Genomic DNA, 16,631 nt, shown 5'->3' with positions numbered 1-16,631 from the left:
ATTTTTTCCAGCTTTTCTTTCGCCAGAGCAGAACTGATTGATGAAACAGAAACAGAAATGTGATGCCCACATACTACACTTAGAGTAAATCAGTTGAGAAATCAGAGTTTGGTGGACTGTTCAATCTCTGTGGGTTCTTCAGGTTGCTGAGCTTTGAGTTTGGTCTCCGAGTGTTTTGCTTTGCTGTGCATCCTGTCGAACTCGGCGGTGATCTCCGTTATGGATTTGTTCTTCGTCTCGGGTACGTTGTACCACATGAACAGAGCGGTGGAAAAGCAGAACACGAAGAAGATGAGGAAGCAGAAATAGTCTAACTGCTCCTGTGGAGGGGGGAGATTGGGGAAAAATTGAAACGTGGAACAAAGACTATGAAAATAATCACTTTTTAAAGTGTCTGATCAAAATACTGCCCGATTCTGTTCTAATCACAGATGATTTGTATTCCTTGCAGCGTCCGGGAAGCAGAAACCAATTCCCTGTCATTTCTACTAATAAAGTTAAACGTCACGGGCTCTGGAACTGATGCTAAAATGATCTTAGTGAGTCCGTCTATGATCTATGAAGAAGCAGAGACTGGTGCCTCTGGTGAGTGTATGTACAGTAACGTAGCTCATACAGATAGCTTGGTTTATAATCTACCAAGGAAATTAGTACAAAGCTGAGCATATAACATGCAAATCAAATAATTTCACGCTGATTACTGTGTATGGGGGCAGTGCAGTGGTGCAGTGGTAAGCACTGTCGCCTCACAGCAAGAAGGTTCTGGCTTCAAACCTCACAGCCGACTGTGTAGAGTTTGCATGCTCTCCTCATGCCTGCACTGCATTTCAGTTTCCTCCCACAGGTCAACTGACTACTCTAAAGTGTGAATGGTTGTTCGTCTCTGTGTTAGCCTTGTGATAATTTGGCCAGGGTGAACCCCGCCTCTTGCCTGAAGTCAGCTGGGAATGGCTCCAGCTTCCCCATGACCCTGACAGATAAACGACGGCTACTTTGATAATGGATGGATAGATGGATGTTACGTAAAATGAAGTTTCATACACTCATCATGGACATGAATGTCATTGGGCTTTCACTGATTTCTTTGAACTGGCCTGAGTTTCCCAAAAGCATTGCAGCACAAAGATCATCGTTAAATGGTAGCGCAAGCAGCACAACAAACACTCTCTCTCCTAGTTAAGATGCTCTTAGCATTAAGAGGCTTTTGGAAAACCCACCCCTGTTCTTTTTCTGTGGAAGAATGATTGTACAACAGATATCGTTCACAGGAAAAAAAAAACAAAACAAGAATTTGGTTAGGTTAATTTATTTTGGGGTTTCTGAAATAAAAAAAAAAAGGAAAATAAATTAAAACTTGCCTTTCAATGCTCAAGCAATTTATATCATTTTCACTGCCCATAATTTGCTGCAAATCCAATTATTTCACCACAAAATTGTCTTCGATTCAGGTCTAGCGTGACTGGAAGTTATGTCATATTTGTTGATTGAGTCTCATGCTCTGATTGGCTGAGCCGGACCATGTGACCATACCGTAGCAGACGATGGTAAAAACGCAGTTGGTGGTTGTCGCAGATGATTTCACTTGGTTTTCACAAAACCCCATCAAAAAGAAACTAAAGCCTTCTGTGAGCCAAATAAATATAAAGTCCATGTTTTCTGCAGGTTTGTACATCTCATCTCATCTCATTATCTGTAGCCGCTTTATCCTGTTCTACAGGGTCGCAGGCAAGCTGGAGCCTATCCCAGCTGACTACGGGCGAAAGGCGGGGTACACCCTGGACAAGTCGCCAGGTCATCACAGGGCTGACACATAGACACAGACAACCATTCACACTCACATTCACACCTACGCTCAATTTAGAGTCACCAGTTAACCTAACCTGCATGTCTTTGGACTGTGGGGGAAACCGGAGCACCCGGAGGAAACCCACGCGGACACGGGGAGAACATGCAAACTCCGCACATGCAAACTCGAACCCGCAACTTCTTGCTGTGAGGCGACAGCGCTAACCACTACACCACCGTGCCGCCCGGTTTGTAGATATAAATCATAATTAATATTTTCATATTTTGTCCCCTAGATCACCCTTCCAGAGCCCCCTACTACTTTTTTTTAAGCTAGCTACTTCAGATTTTTTGAAGAACCCTGATTTACACACACACACCCCTCCCTGTAACTTCATCTCTCAGAGATCCGTACTCTTTTCCACTGAGGTTAATGATTTTATGAGCACAAACTTATCTCTTCCTGTTTGCTATCATATAAACGAGTTAATATTTGTTATTCCACAAAATCGAGTCGTACATGAGCTGATACCCGACGAGTAGGGTTGCCAACCGTCCCGATTTGCCCGGGACGTCCCGAATTTTAGGTGAATTTAATTTGTCCCGCAAGGAACAGCTCCCGTCCCGTATTCCAATCACAGTCGCAGTTTTTGATGAAATATGGATGAAATATTTTGTCCAATAGTACCAGACTGGTGATTGATAACACATTCTGAACAGGGATCTTTGATAGGCTACTGTGATAAGGCGCCAAAACTCATGCAAACGTTGCTGTGGGAGACGGTTGTTGAGTTCAGTTCAGTCAGTGGTTCTCTGCTCGTGAACAAGTCAGTGAAAATGGATGAACCTGCTAAGAAAAAGAGTCTTTGCAGCTACAACAAGGAATGGGAAGCAAAAAGGTCGTGGGTTAAAGCCACCACAGACGCTAAGAGAGCATTTTGTACATTATGCCGCCGAGAGATATCTATTGGCCATGGTGGCGAGCACGACTTATCCCGCCATGAAGACACAGACTCGCACAAAAGGGCTGTGCTATCGAAAGGAGCTAGCAACATCAGTACATTCTTCACCGCATCTACTTCTGAAATCGACAAAATTTCTGCAAGCGAGGTAGCCTATGTGTATCACACCATCAAGCACGGCCATAGCTATAACAGCGCGGACTGTACAGTGAAATTAAATGGGACCTTATTTCAAGACTCAAGTGTTGCTAAGAAGATGCAATTGGGAAGAACCAAAGCGGAGATGATAACCATGAATGTCTTGGGACCAAGCACTGTGGGGAAAATAGTGTCTGACCTTTCTCCAGATGATGGTGAGCCAATTTATTTTTCACTTGCTAGCGATGCCTCGAACAAGGGAAATAGGAAAATGTTTCCAGTATGTGTGTAAAGCTTTTCAGAGTTTGAGAAATTTGAGAGACACTTGTAGGCCTAATTATTGTTTTGACTATTACTTAAAGGTCTGATGACACGTTTTTGACATCTTTGGCGATGTTTTATAACATAAAAAGTAATTCCCGATGATCCATATATTAATTCACGAAGGCGCCTATTTTACAAGTTATGATAAAAAACGCGGCTATTTAGGCAAATTTGACAGGGCTGCAGCACCCAGGAGACGAATGAGGAGGAGGAGCTATATGACGTCAGCGAAAGAATCTTCCTCCTCACTTACCAGTTTGTTGTTGATGCGACAGGTGTTCAGTTTATCATTATTAGTATTATTATTATTATACATTATTATACATATATATATATAGTTATTATGCCTTCGCGTTGTGTTGCCGGCTTTTGCTCCAAAACCCGCAAGGATGGGGTAAGTTTATTCAAGTTTCCCAGAGATCCCGAGCTGCATGCGAAGTGGGTGAAGCAAGTCAGGCGCACTCGTGACAAGTGGGAGCCCTCACCAACATCCATCCTGTGCTCTGAACACTTCGATTTGGATTGTTTTGACACCCTTCCCAGCTTAAAAGAATCTCTTGGGTGTTCAGTTCAGCACAAACGTGTGTTACTACCATCAGCAGTGCCTACAGTATTCCGGAGGGGGTCTACTAGTAGCTATGCCGGATCCAGCAGTCGCCTGGGACAAGGCGACTCCTCCAAAGACAGTCCTCCTGTCAGAACATGTGTTGAGAAACGACATAAGATAAAGGTACGTCGAGCTATAGAGTGCTCCAACATGATGCTAAAAACAGTAACCATGCGGTCTGCGCGGCCATCTTGGAAGTGACTCGCTCCAGAGCGCTCATAGAGTACACATCATAGAGTACACATTCATGATAATCATAAATGTAATCATAAAGTCGGCGTGATATCAGTCATGTATTTGCTTGTGAAAGCTTGCGGCTTTCATGTAACTGCCGCCTAGCAACGAGAGGCAAAGGGTAAAGAGGGTAGGCTATCATAGATTCTATTCGGAAGAGATCAACGCATGATTGCTTAAAAATTAGGTATTTTAACAATTTGCATCTGTTTTGTGATTATCGTGACACTTGTGTGTTATATAGAACTGTATGTCTTATCAGCACATCGAGGATCTTCCACCGGAGGCTTTAGCAAGTACTCGTAGCAACACTACACTTTACCCTTTGCCATGCGTTGTTAGGGAACGGTAGCAAGTACCCCGATGACCGACTTCAAGAATATGTAGAAAAAATTTAGAAATTATACTTTCCAAAAGTCATTTGAGCTTAGTGTATTGCATTTCCATTTATATTGTAGGTTCTTGCTGATGTTTTTGCGGAGTATGACGCAGCTGCTGAATCAGAATCCCCCTAAAATATCTGATTGGCTAGATGTGATTCATGACACATATGTGATGGAAAAAATGACATACTCATTAAGATTTCAGACAGAAACATTTTCCAGAATTTGGAACAAGTGGACTGCTTATATTCAACATATAAGAGCGGATCTCTGTTAGCAGAAGGTTTATTCTCTCTTATCCTCTGTTTTTTTTTTTCTGCTACCAACCCATATTGTGTAATGGAATGCTAAGTGTAAACTCCCCATGTTCATATTGTTCCTTATCTTTTTTTCTTTGTGTGTTTTCTTTTTTACATCTTCTTTAATTGCCAAAATCAAAATGTACGTAACCTTAGGCAATAAGATGAGAATTTCTTACTGTAATGCAAAAATATACATGCCTTAATAAAAAATAAACGTCAAAAAAAAGAAGCTGCAGAGTTTGTATGTACTAGTTGTGAACATTCACATTATTATCAATCTCATTTATTTAAAATCAGATAAAATCATGCCATCATGATCACTGCTTAAAGTACCAGTATTTGGTTGTTCTTTTGTTCAGAGGAAGAGCTAGCACTAGAGAGTTCACCGGCGTTTTCATGCGCCATTTCCATTGAGTAGAACAGCCAGTGAACCGCAGCGTGTTCTTCCGCTGACGTCACAGCATGGCCGCGAGCCACGGACCCAGTTTTCTTGCGCTGTGCAATTAAAAGTTGGATATTCGCGTAACAACAGCTTCTTTTCACGTAATTATAACAGAAATCTAACATGTTTGCCATGTTGTATAGTTTATTTAAGAAATTGCATAGAGTCATGTTCGTGTCATCAGCCCTTTAAACACAATATAGTTTTGCTCGTGCAGTATTAATTTACCAAAATTATACTGAAATTAGTAGGATTGTGGTCTGGATAAGGAAACGTTATGATTTCCGTCGTGGGGCAGTGCGGATAGGCCTGGGAAAAAAAAGTCCTGCATTTGGGTTGAAAGTGTCCCTCTTTTGGGGTTCAGGGAGTTGGCAACCCTACCGACGAGGCGCGTAGCACCGAGTTGTCTATTATCCATGTTTGACAAGATTGAGTGGAATAACTGTTTTATTCTATCCACATTCACTGGATTTTGAGAAACAGAGCGTTTTTATTTTTTTGCAAATTCGATAATAAAAGCTTTATACAAAATGTCCAACAAAATCACTTCTGCTTAGAATGCAAACAAACTGGTGAAATGACAGGAGTAATTTGTGAAAAATGCAATAATAATTCTTGAAAAATTAAAAAGATACGTTCTTCCCATCAAACATTTTTATTCCTTATTTTGTCGCCTTTTTTTTGGGGGGGGGGTTGTTTTCAAGTAGAGTTTTTATTTCGTCCCCGGTTGGTTCAGCAACATGCTCTGCCATTTTGTTTTTCTCTACTCACGGTATATGAGCTGATAGCCTAGTAGTAAAGTAGCCAATCAGAGCACGTGATTGCTCATATCCAGTGAGTGTGTGTATATAGTGTCACATAGTAATTCTGCAAGTTTGGTCAGTGTAAGAGTTTCTAAACTCACTGCTAATAAAGGAAAGACCATTCCCACGAAGAAGAGCCCTATCCAGTTGAGAGTGGAGGCCACAGTGAAAGCTGCTGACTGGAAGGAGTGGGTGAAGAGCTCACCAGGCAGAGGGATTGCTACACAACCTGTTTCACACAGAGATGGAGAAAGGTGAAGCGATAAACACACAAGATTCTGAGAGACTAAATGACACGTAGTGCACTATTAATATCGATATGATGTACTAGACTGGACACTGAGGGTCACAATTCCAAATGCATTGCACACTAACGATCGTGTAAATGCACTTAGTCCGTACTTGGTCCGCTGCAGAAGGAGATGATGCAGATGAAGATGAGCACCATGCTGCAGTATGACATCCATGACACATGCACCTTCAACATCAGAGTCACAGTGTGATCCTTTCATTTACAATGAGAGGAGAGGAGAAGTGAGGTGAGGTGAGATAGGTGTAACAGACCTGTAGGTACAGCGTGAGCGTCAGGAGGAGCATTGCAACAGACATGCACACATAACCCCAAACTATCAGTACCTTCTTCCCTGTGTGCTCAATCACCAGACTCTAAAACAAAACACACATTATGAATGAAATTCATTTATCCTCGCCAAGCTCACTCAGTTACAGTCAAACCTCCGTATTTTTATGTGTATTTGTTATCCAGCGTATAAATAACAACGTTCAACAACCAGAGAAAGAAAAGAAGCCCTACTCCTTTGTGGCTCTCTTTTTCTGTCTATTGGAAGCTTAACACACTTCATCATGATGAAACACAACTCGATGCTGTAACTAAAACACAAGCTACAGGACTCTTTCTGAATCCTATCACCTGCTGCACTACACACATCAATCGAGGAATGTTTTTTTAATTAATTAATCAGCATACATGGAATACACAGGTATGTAAAAACTCTATCATGACACAATAAATACATCAAATAATGTTTTATATGTGATGCAATTAGAAAACATCACAACTCATATTGCTGAATTTTTGGTGACTTTACTTACATTACATTAGCTACCAGGTTTTAGCTTAGTCAAGGAGGTTTCTGGACAACCAAAACATGGGACTGGGAAACCTGGGAAACATGGGACTGGGAAACATGGGACTGGGAAACCTGGGAAACATGGGACTGGGAAACACGGGAAACCTAGGAAACATGGGACTGGGAAACCTGGGACTGGGAAGCACAGGACTGGGAAACATGGGACTGGGAGACCTGGGAATGGGAAATCTGAGAAACATGGGACTGGGAAACCTGGGAAACATGGGACTGGGAAACTTGGGAAACATGGGACTGGGAAACCTGGGAAACATGGGACTGGGAAACTTGGAAAACATGGGACTGGGAAACCTGGGAAATCTAGGAAACAGGGAACTGGGAAACATGGGACTGGGAAACATGGGACTGGGAAACCTGGGACCGGGAAACCTGGGAAATATGGGACTGGGAAACATGGGAAACCTAGGAAACAGGGAACTGGGAAACCTGGGACTGGGAAACTTGGGAAACATGGGACTGGGAAACATGGGACTGGGAAACATGGGAAACATGGGACTGGAAAACCTGGGACTGGGAAACATGGGACTGGAAAACCTGGGAAATATGTGACTGGGAAACATGGGTAACCTAGGAAACAGGGAACTGGGAAACATGGGACTGGGAAACCTGGGACTGGAAAACATGGGAGTGGGAAACATGGGACTGGGAAACATGGGAGTGGGAAACCTTGGAAACATGGGACTGGGAAACCTGGGAGTGGGAAACATGGGAGTGGGAAACATGGGACTGGGAGACCTGGGAATGGGAAGCACAGGACTGGGAAACATGGGACTGGGAGACCTGGGAATGGGAAATCTGAGAAACATGGGACTGGGAAACCTGGGAAACATGGGACTGGGAAACTTGGGAAACATGGGACTGGGAAACCTGGGAAACATGGGACTGGGAAACTTGGAAAACATGGGACTGGGAAACCTGGGAAATCTAGGAAACAGGGAACTGGGAAACATGGGACTGGGAAACATGGGACTGGGAAACCTGGGACCGGGAAACCTGGGAAATATGGGACTGGGAAACATGGGAAACCTAGGAAACAGGGAACTGGGAAACCTGGGACTGGGAAACTTGGGAAACATGGGACTGGGAAACATGGGACTGGGAAACATGGGAAACATGGGACTGGAAAACCTGGGACTGGGAAACATGGGACTGGAAAACCTGGGAAATATGTGACTGGGAAACATGGGTAACCTAGGAAACAGGGAACTGGGAAACATGGGACTGGGAAACCTGGGACTGGAAAACATGGGAGTGGGAAACATGGGACTGGGAAACATGGGAGTGGGAAACCTTGGAAACATGGGACTGGGAAACCTGGGAGTGGGAAACATGGGAGTGGGAAACATGGGACTGGGAGACCTGGGAATGGGAAATCTGAGAAACATGGGACTGGGAAACTTGGGAAACATGGGACTGGGAAACCTGGGAAAAATGGGACTGGGAAACTTGGGAAACATGGGACTGGGAAACCTGGGAAATCTAGGAAACAGGGAACTGGGAAACATGGGACTGGGAAACCTGGGAAACATGGGACTGGGAAACCTGGGACCGGGAAACCTGGGAAATATGGGACTGGGAAACATGGGAAACCTAGGAAACAGGGAACTGGGAAACCTGGGACTGGGAAACTTGGGAAACATGGGACTGGGAAACATGGGAAACGTGGGACTGGAAAACCTGGGACTGGGAAACATGGGACTGGAAAACCTGGGAAATATGCGACTGGGAAACATGGGTAACCTAGGAAACAGGGAACTGGGAAACATGGGACTGGGAAACCTGGGACTGGAAAACATGGGAGTGGGAAACATGGGACTGGAAAACATGGGAGTGGGAAACCTTGGAAACATGGGACTGGGAAACCTGGGACTGGAAAACATGGGAGTGGGAAACATGGGAGTGGGAAACATGGGACTGGGAAGCCTGGGAAACATGGGACTGGGAAGCCTGGGAAACATGGGACTGGGAAGCCTGGGAAACATGGGACTGGGAAAACACAGGACTGGGAAAACAGGGAACTGGGAAAGCCTTGCAGCTTTTACTCACTAATAATTTTATGACTTGCACCTGAACTACAAGTACTGTATGAGTGTGTATGAGCTTGAATGTTTACACAGATGAGTACAGTGGAGAAGTCACACAATCCTGTTCCCAAAATCACATAGCACAAGTTGTGTTCTGGGATTCCTGCTATGCGGAACACATCAGTCGCATACAGATAAACCTGGAGAAAGAAACACCAGCTTAGGATTGATTTGAATAAGCTCATCTGTTATTTGAGAAATGTATTATTTACTTAGATTACATTTTTTATAGCCAACCAGTAACACTGTCATCATGGCTGTGTGTGTGTGTGTGTGTGTGTGTGTGTGTGTGTGTGTGTGTGTGTGTGTGTATGAGAGAGACTCACAGCGTTGATGCCACACAGCTGCAGTGTAATGAAGTTGATGATGATGGTGAGTAGCTGCCAGCGGATGGAGCGGGCAAGCAGGAGCTCCAGCACACTGTGGTTCTTCACACCCCGTATGGCCACAGACTCTCTCAGCATCTCCTCCACCTCTGATGTGAAGTCAGCATGAGAACCTCGCAGCTGCTGCAGAGCTACACACACACACACACACACACACACACACACACACACACACACACACAGAGGTCAGTTTTGAACAAGCTCGGAATTGCTTCACCAAACTATCGTAATGAAACTCTGTGTGTGTGTGTGTGTGTGTGAGAGAGAGAGAGAGAGAGAGAGAGAGTCACCCTTCTCGCAGGCAGGTTTGTCTTCCCGTTGTAAGAGCAGGTAGCATGGAGACTCAGGCAGGAAGTACAGAAGGACAAGCTGTAGAATAGAAGTCAAGGCACAAAAGGCCAGCAAGAACGGCCACAGATCTTCTGTTCCCAATATCTCACTACACACACACACACACACACACACACAGACATGAGGTGAGCAATACATCATTCACATGAACCTTAATGCTGACATGATTTTGCCACATTACAATTCTTTGATGTTAAGAATACCTAATGATGCATAAGAAACTAAACTAAGACTAGTCACATGTTATGGTTAGCTTTAGCTGCACTACATCATTAATGTTTGGCTGTGAAATGAAAGCTTTTCAACCCATTTTTCATTGTTGTTATTTATCCTCAGATCACTATGCATAAATAGATCATGCTTACTCCAGTAGATGATGTCAAAATCGCATCAGTGACATCACATGACTCACCTGATGCTGAGCAGCTGGCCAAAAAACTTCCCCAGCGAGGTAAACATGGCCACAGAAGAACCGACCATCCCTCTTAAATTTTTGGGGGCGCAGTCCAGCACGTACATGGGGTGGATCGTTACAACAACACCTGCAACATAGACGTAACTGAACGGAAATTTTTTTGCACTCATGCATGCATCAAGCACACTCACAACAGAGCTGATTAACAGTTCAGCTCCGCTCATAAAACTCCATAAAAGGCAAAGTGATGAAAGAGAGATGAAAACAATAAAAATGGCGACTAAATGGTGAAATAGTGCATCTTAAGTCTGGTACGTATTAAATTTTCCAGTCGCTGCAGCACATCAGCTACATAGACGCAAACTCATGCGTCATCTTTGTATAGGGTGCCATTACTTTTAATTGAATAGTCTTCTTTGTGGCTTTGCGCAGAATTGTTAGTACAAAATTCTCATCAAATGCTTATTTGTAGTTGAAATAAGCTATCAAATCTTATACGATACAATCATTTCTCAATTTTCATGAACACTGCATGTACATGTATATACAACCCCAATTCCAAAAAAAGTTGGGACGCTGTGTAAACTGTAAATAAAAACAGAATGCGATAATTTGCAAATCATGGACACCCGATATTTCATTGAAAACAGTATAAAGACAACAGATCAAATGTTGAAACTCATCCCTCATTCTCATTATCTCTAGCCGCTTTATCCTGTTCTACAGGGTCGCAGGCAAGCTGGAGCCTATCCCAGCTGACTACGGGCGAAAGGCGGGGTACACCCTGGACAAGTCGCCAGGTCATCACAGGGCTGACACATAGACACAGACAACCATTCACACTCACATTCACACCTACGGTCAATTTAGAGTCACCAGTTAACCTAACCTGCATGTCTTTGGACTGTGGGGGAAACCGGAGCACCCGGAGGAAACCCACGTGGACACGGGGAGAACATGCAAACTCCGCACAGAAAGGCCCTCGCCGGCCACGGGGCTCAAACCCGGACCTTCTTGCTGTGAGGTGACAGCGCTAACCACTACACCACCGTGCCGCCCAAATGTTGAAACTGAGAAATTTTATTGTTTTTTGAAAAATATATGCTCATTTTGAATTTGATATCAGCAACACGTTTCAAAAAAAGTTGGAACAGGGGCACTGTGTCTCATCATCTCTACTTTTAACAACACTCTGTAAACGTTTGGGAACTGAGGAGACCGACTGCTGTAGTAAGTTGACAGAGAAATGTTGTCCCATTCTTGCCTGATATACGATTTCAGTTGCTCAACAGTTTGGGGTCTCCTGTGTCGTATTTTGCACTTCATAATGCGCCAAATGTTTTAAATGGGAGACAGGTCTGGACTGCAGGCAGGCCAGTTTAGCACCTGGACTCTTTTACTACAGAGCCATGCAGTTTTAATATGTGCAGAAAGCGGTTTGGCGTTGTCTTGCTGAAAGAAGGAAGGCCTTCCCTGAAAAAGATTTGGTCTGGATGGCAGCATATTGCTCTGAAACCTGTATATATTATTCAGCATTAATTATGCCTTCCCAGATGTACAAGCTACCCATGTCATGTGCACTAACGCATCCTCATACCTCATGATATTGTATCTAAACTAGACAAATCTGAATTTTGTAACTATATTTCACATTCACAGATAGCTGGCTAAGTCTCAGAAGCCTAACGCTGCTTGAACATAGTGGGAGTGACGAGATTTCACACCTTAAATATCACAATATAATATTACTGGATTAGGTTATTGGAATTGTGTTGCAGCAACGAACCTGAGCTGATGCCATAGAGGAGACGTCCCACCAGGATCATCTCGAACGAGTGTGCCGTTTTGCTCAGCACCATCAGCACGGCTCCACAGATAACCACCACGTTGTTCAGCATGAGGGACGTCTTCCTGATTACAGAACAACAGGATGAGAAGCTGATTAGAAACAACGTAAAAAATACCCATATATCTCATCTCATCTCATTATCTCTAGCCGCTTTATCCTTCTACAGGGTCGCAGGCAAGCTGGAGCCTATCCCAGCTGACTACGGGCGAAAGGCGGGGTACACCCTGGACAAGTCGCCAGGTCATCACAGGGCTGACACATAGACACAGACAACCATTCACACTCACATTCACACCTACGGTCAATTTAGAGTCACCAGTTAACCTAACCTGCATGTCTTTGGACTGTGGGGGAAACCGGAGCACCCGGAGGAAACCCACGCGGACACGGGGAGAACATGCAAACTCCACACAGAAAGGCCCTCGCCGGCCCCGGGGCTCGAACCCAGGACCTTCTTGCTGTGAGGCGACAGCGCTAACCACTACACCACCGTGCCGCCCTACCCATATATTAGAAACAAAATGTATTCAGTAATTATACACGTATATTATAAGTAATCCTGAGAAACTGGCCACTGAGTGTAGATCAGCGGTAAATCAATCACACTTTGGCTTTTTTGTCCTTCTCTTAAGATCTTATAATCTTATTTATTAAAGAAATACCTCAATAAAATAATGCCTCGACACTGAAAAGGAAAGAAGTGCTACTATATTTGCTGTTGATGTTCAGAGCAGCCATGTTGATTTGACTTGGGGTTGAGGAGCGCTTCTCCAAATTTCCAAGTAGGAATTCCGAGTTGAGGGGCATTTTCTTTGGATTTTCCCTAGTCGGAGGTCCGGCAGCATAGTCATATGAGTTAAGAAGGGAAACTGTTAACAGTAGGACTGTTATTAGTAGGGCTGCTCGATATTGGAAAAAATCAATATCGCGATTTTTTCAGTAAATATCGATATCGCGATTTTTAAAACGATATTTATACACCTTTTTTTAAAGCCCTGATCATCAACACCTGAGGCACCGGGCCACATTTTTATAGTACAGGCCTCATAGGCTACCTGTCAACCCTTCCCGTTGTACCCTGAAACGCCTTTTACTTAAACTATTTACTGTGCAAGCGCGTACTTTGCATAGGTCCTATCGCCTGCACAAGGCTCACGTTCTCCTCACTCAACATTTCCGATCACAGAGGATGGAGCCAGCGCTGCTATTACCAGTGATTACTGCGTAACGTCCACACTGGCTCATAGCCAGCCAAGGATAAAATCTCTCTCTCACACACACTACAACGTAAGCTTGTGTGTTGTTAAGACACCAACATTAAAACACGCACACACACGGACTGGCCATTGGGAGTAGCGGGAGTTTGTGGGCCGGCGGAGAAAAAAAAAAAGTTGCGCGCTGGCCAGCGCGCAACTGTAATAAGCAATGTTAACAGTTTGTTAAAGAAACTGTTAACATTGCTTATCATATTAAAGGCCAGCGCGCAACTGTTTTGTTTTTTTCTCCGCCGGCCCACGCTGAACCACCGGGAAAACTCCCGCTACTCCCGATGGCCAGTCCGTGTGTGAACACGCACAATATAGAGACAAGTCCTTAAGAATTAACATGCATGAAAATAGCTCAGCGGCATGTAAACATTCCCTGAAAGTGTAGGTGGCACTGCGGCTAGATGCTACGTGAAATGGCACAAGGCAAACACCATGCTTCGCTCAGTCAACAGACAAAATCCACGAACCCAGTAGTCCTCCTACTACTGTGGGTTAGTGTTCTGTGGCCAAAAACACCCCACGCACAGTCATTCCAAAACATCCCCACTAGTTGCAGGTTATGTCTCAAATACAGATATGCGTTGTGGATTAAGCGATCTATTTTCAAGCATCAGGCTTCTCTTCCTTCATCTTCCAAATGTGGACTCCGCTATCTTTTTGGCATGTCAGCATTGAAATACCATTTGCAGAGATATTTCACTCGCCATTAAGAAAAGTAAAAGCAACACATGATTAGGGCTACATGATTAGCAGGGGGACACCGTTTTAAGCGCACGGAATTTTAAAAACAATGTAATTACATCTGAGTCCGTCTACATCGCGCAATAAACCCGTCCTTAGCAGAACCTACTTCAAAGCATGATGCGAGCTGCAGATGCACAAGTCAAAATCAAATGAACCGAAGTAAACATGCCGCGGCGGGCAACATTAATAACCAAATTGCCTTACCTTAAAACGCTGCCTTGACCACAGGACGACGCGCAATTATTCCACTTAAATCCACACGGTTTAACACATCTAACACAGCTAGCAAGCTGGATATGTGCTAATATTGTTGTGCTTGTTTTCTTCCGTAGATGCCATTTTTACATTACCCAGTCCCACATCCAAAAATATGACGTAAATATGTTAATTGTATTATTATAACTATTAGCAAGCAAATCAAACAACATATTAAGAAATCAATATATCAAATCACCCGACACGTATGAAAACAGAAGAATTGATTTTTTACTGTTGCGGAGATATCGCGGGAGTAGAATGGATGACGTATGCAAGGCTACGGTGTGCCTTAGGGGACAGAAGGGTTCGTTTTACCTTACTGTCACGTCAATGTTATTGTTGTTTTATTGCCATTGTAGAAATATTGTGCACGTCCCTTTCGACAAATGACAAAAAATCGTTTCATATCGATATTATGAATTTTGATATCGTTTGACACCAATATCGATATCGCGATAAAAATACGATATATTGCACAGCTCTAGTTATTAGGGACCACTGGCTTAAAAAAGAGGCACCCAGAGATCTTTCTTCTTCTTCTTAAGCCTGCGGTTACAAAGAGGAACATAGACCATTGACAACCTTCCTCCACTCTGTCTTGTTCTGTGCTTCTTTCTCCAACTGCTTCCAGGTGTAGCCAGCTGTCTGGATCTCTGTTGTTGTGTTTCGTCTCCAGGTATTCCAGGGGCGACCTCTCTTTCTTTCCCCCGGGGGTTCCACTGTAATGCCTGTCTTGTGATGTTATTCCTAGGTTTCCGTAGGGTATGGCCAATCCACCCCCCGTTTTCTTCGCTGTATTTGGGTTACCATGGGTGTTTCTTTTGTTCTTGTCAGCAACACTTCACTGGTTATCTTTTCTGGCCTCCATATCCTTAGCATCCTACGTAGGCATCTGTTGACAAAAGCCTGGATCTTCTTTCACCCACAGATCGTGAGTTCGAATCCAAATGATGCCACAGCCATCTGTAGCCGGGAGCCTAAGAGAGCCTGTGGTCTCAGGGAGGGAGGAGTGACCTTTTCTCTCTCTCTTCTGTCAGTTACAGCGATGCTAGCCAATCATGCGCATCTATGAGCTCATGTCGGCGGATAGCGCTTTCCTCAGAGTGTGTTACAATACCACTCCCTAAGGATGCCCAAACAGCAGTTCAAAAAGATGCGGTCAGCTAGCGTCACGTACCTCAAAGGAAGTATGTGATGGTAGACGTTATGTGATTGGAGAAACTTTCTGATCATCATCATCATCATCAATGCGGCCTCAGCCGAGCTATACGCGTGGTGGCCTAGTCATCACAATTGCTGATGCACGATGTTAGTTCAGAGAGATTCTGAACCCCAGTGTCCCTCATTAGTGTGTCTAGAAAGGTGGCTGGAGGGCGGCCCTTCCTCAGATGACCATGGGTTGGGCGCCACAGCACCAGCTGACTTGCAGGAAGGTCAGGGTGGTGATAGCAATGACCAACAAGGCAAAGCCTCCTGTAGCCAATCTTGTCCAAAATACGGAGGTGTCACCGTACAGCTCCGAATTGGTGATATGGTCTCTTTAGCTGATGTTAAGTACCCTCCAGAGCATGTGCATGTAGGTGCCATTCAAGGATTTTCTCCAATGCAGTTGTGAAAAATGCAGTTTAGGAAAACTGACAGGAATTTTAGAGTTTAAAAGTTCCATAGTACGTCCATAGAGTACGTATAACTGCAATTAGATGTCATGGTGTTTCTCCTGATGTGAATCTTTCTCTCAAACTTTGAGAAAATTTGGTGCAGCTAAAATCTACAACTAAGCCACTTTCAAGCATCAGAGAGATTCACAGATTAACATGTCAGCTTAATTATTACTCAGTCTTCCTCTTTCACACCCTACGTCTGTAACTTATCAATGTGGCTGTGACCCTCCCTCACCACACACACGCTCTGAGCTTCCAGATTTATTCTGCTACTATATCTTCCACATGCATTATCCGTTTGAGGAAAAAAAAATTGATGGTTGTAATGCTCATGATTCATTCTGATACGCTGGTACCTCTGATTAAAACCCAGGAGTGGTATTTTAATCATAAACCCCTGCCACCATCATAATTCTTCAATTCCCCTGACATTTAAATGAGCAGTTCAGCTAAAAATGAAAGTTAT

The 16,631-nt window shown here is 43.9% G+C and overlaps 1 protein-coding gene across 1 annotated transcript in view; it reads right to left on the bottom strand.

Annotated features, from left to right (window-relative positions):
* slc2a11l (solute carrier family 2 member 11, like) overlaps positions 1-16,631 on the bottom strand; it is a 57,272-nt gene continuing 40,641 nt past the window's right edge. Inside the window, exons 4-12 of the mRNA XM_060909502.1 lie at positions 12,172-12,296; positions 10,383-10,512; positions 9,910-10,058; positions 9,560-9,750; positions 9,263-9,373; positions 6,545-6,646; positions 6,383-6,458; positions 6,082-6,209; positions 1-320 (exon numbers count right to left, since the gene is read on the bottom strand). Of these exons, the coding sequence (XP_060765485.1) occupies positions 102-320; positions 6,082-6,209; positions 6,383-6,458; positions 6,545-6,646; positions 9,263-9,373; positions 9,560-9,750; positions 9,910-10,058; positions 10,383-10,512; positions 12,172-12,296 (1,231 nt within the window). The 3' untranslated portion in view covers positions 1-101. The remainder of the gene's footprint in view (positions 321-6,081; positions 6,210-6,382; positions 6,459-6,544; positions 6,647-9,262; positions 9,374-9,559; positions 9,751-9,909; positions 10,059-10,382; positions 10,513-12,171; positions 12,297-16,631) is intronic.

The sequence above is a fragment of the Neoarius graeffei genome, chromosome 25 (genome assembly GCF_027579695.1).
Source record: "Neoarius graeffei isolate fNeoGra1 chromosome 25, fNeoGra1.pri, whole genome shotgun sequence".
NCBI lineage: Eukaryota > Metazoa > Chordata > Actinopteri > Siluriformes > Ariidae > Neoarius > Neoarius graeffei.
The sequence above is the reverse complement of the archived record's forward strand: the minus strand, read 5'-3'. Positions and strand labels throughout refer to the sequence as shown.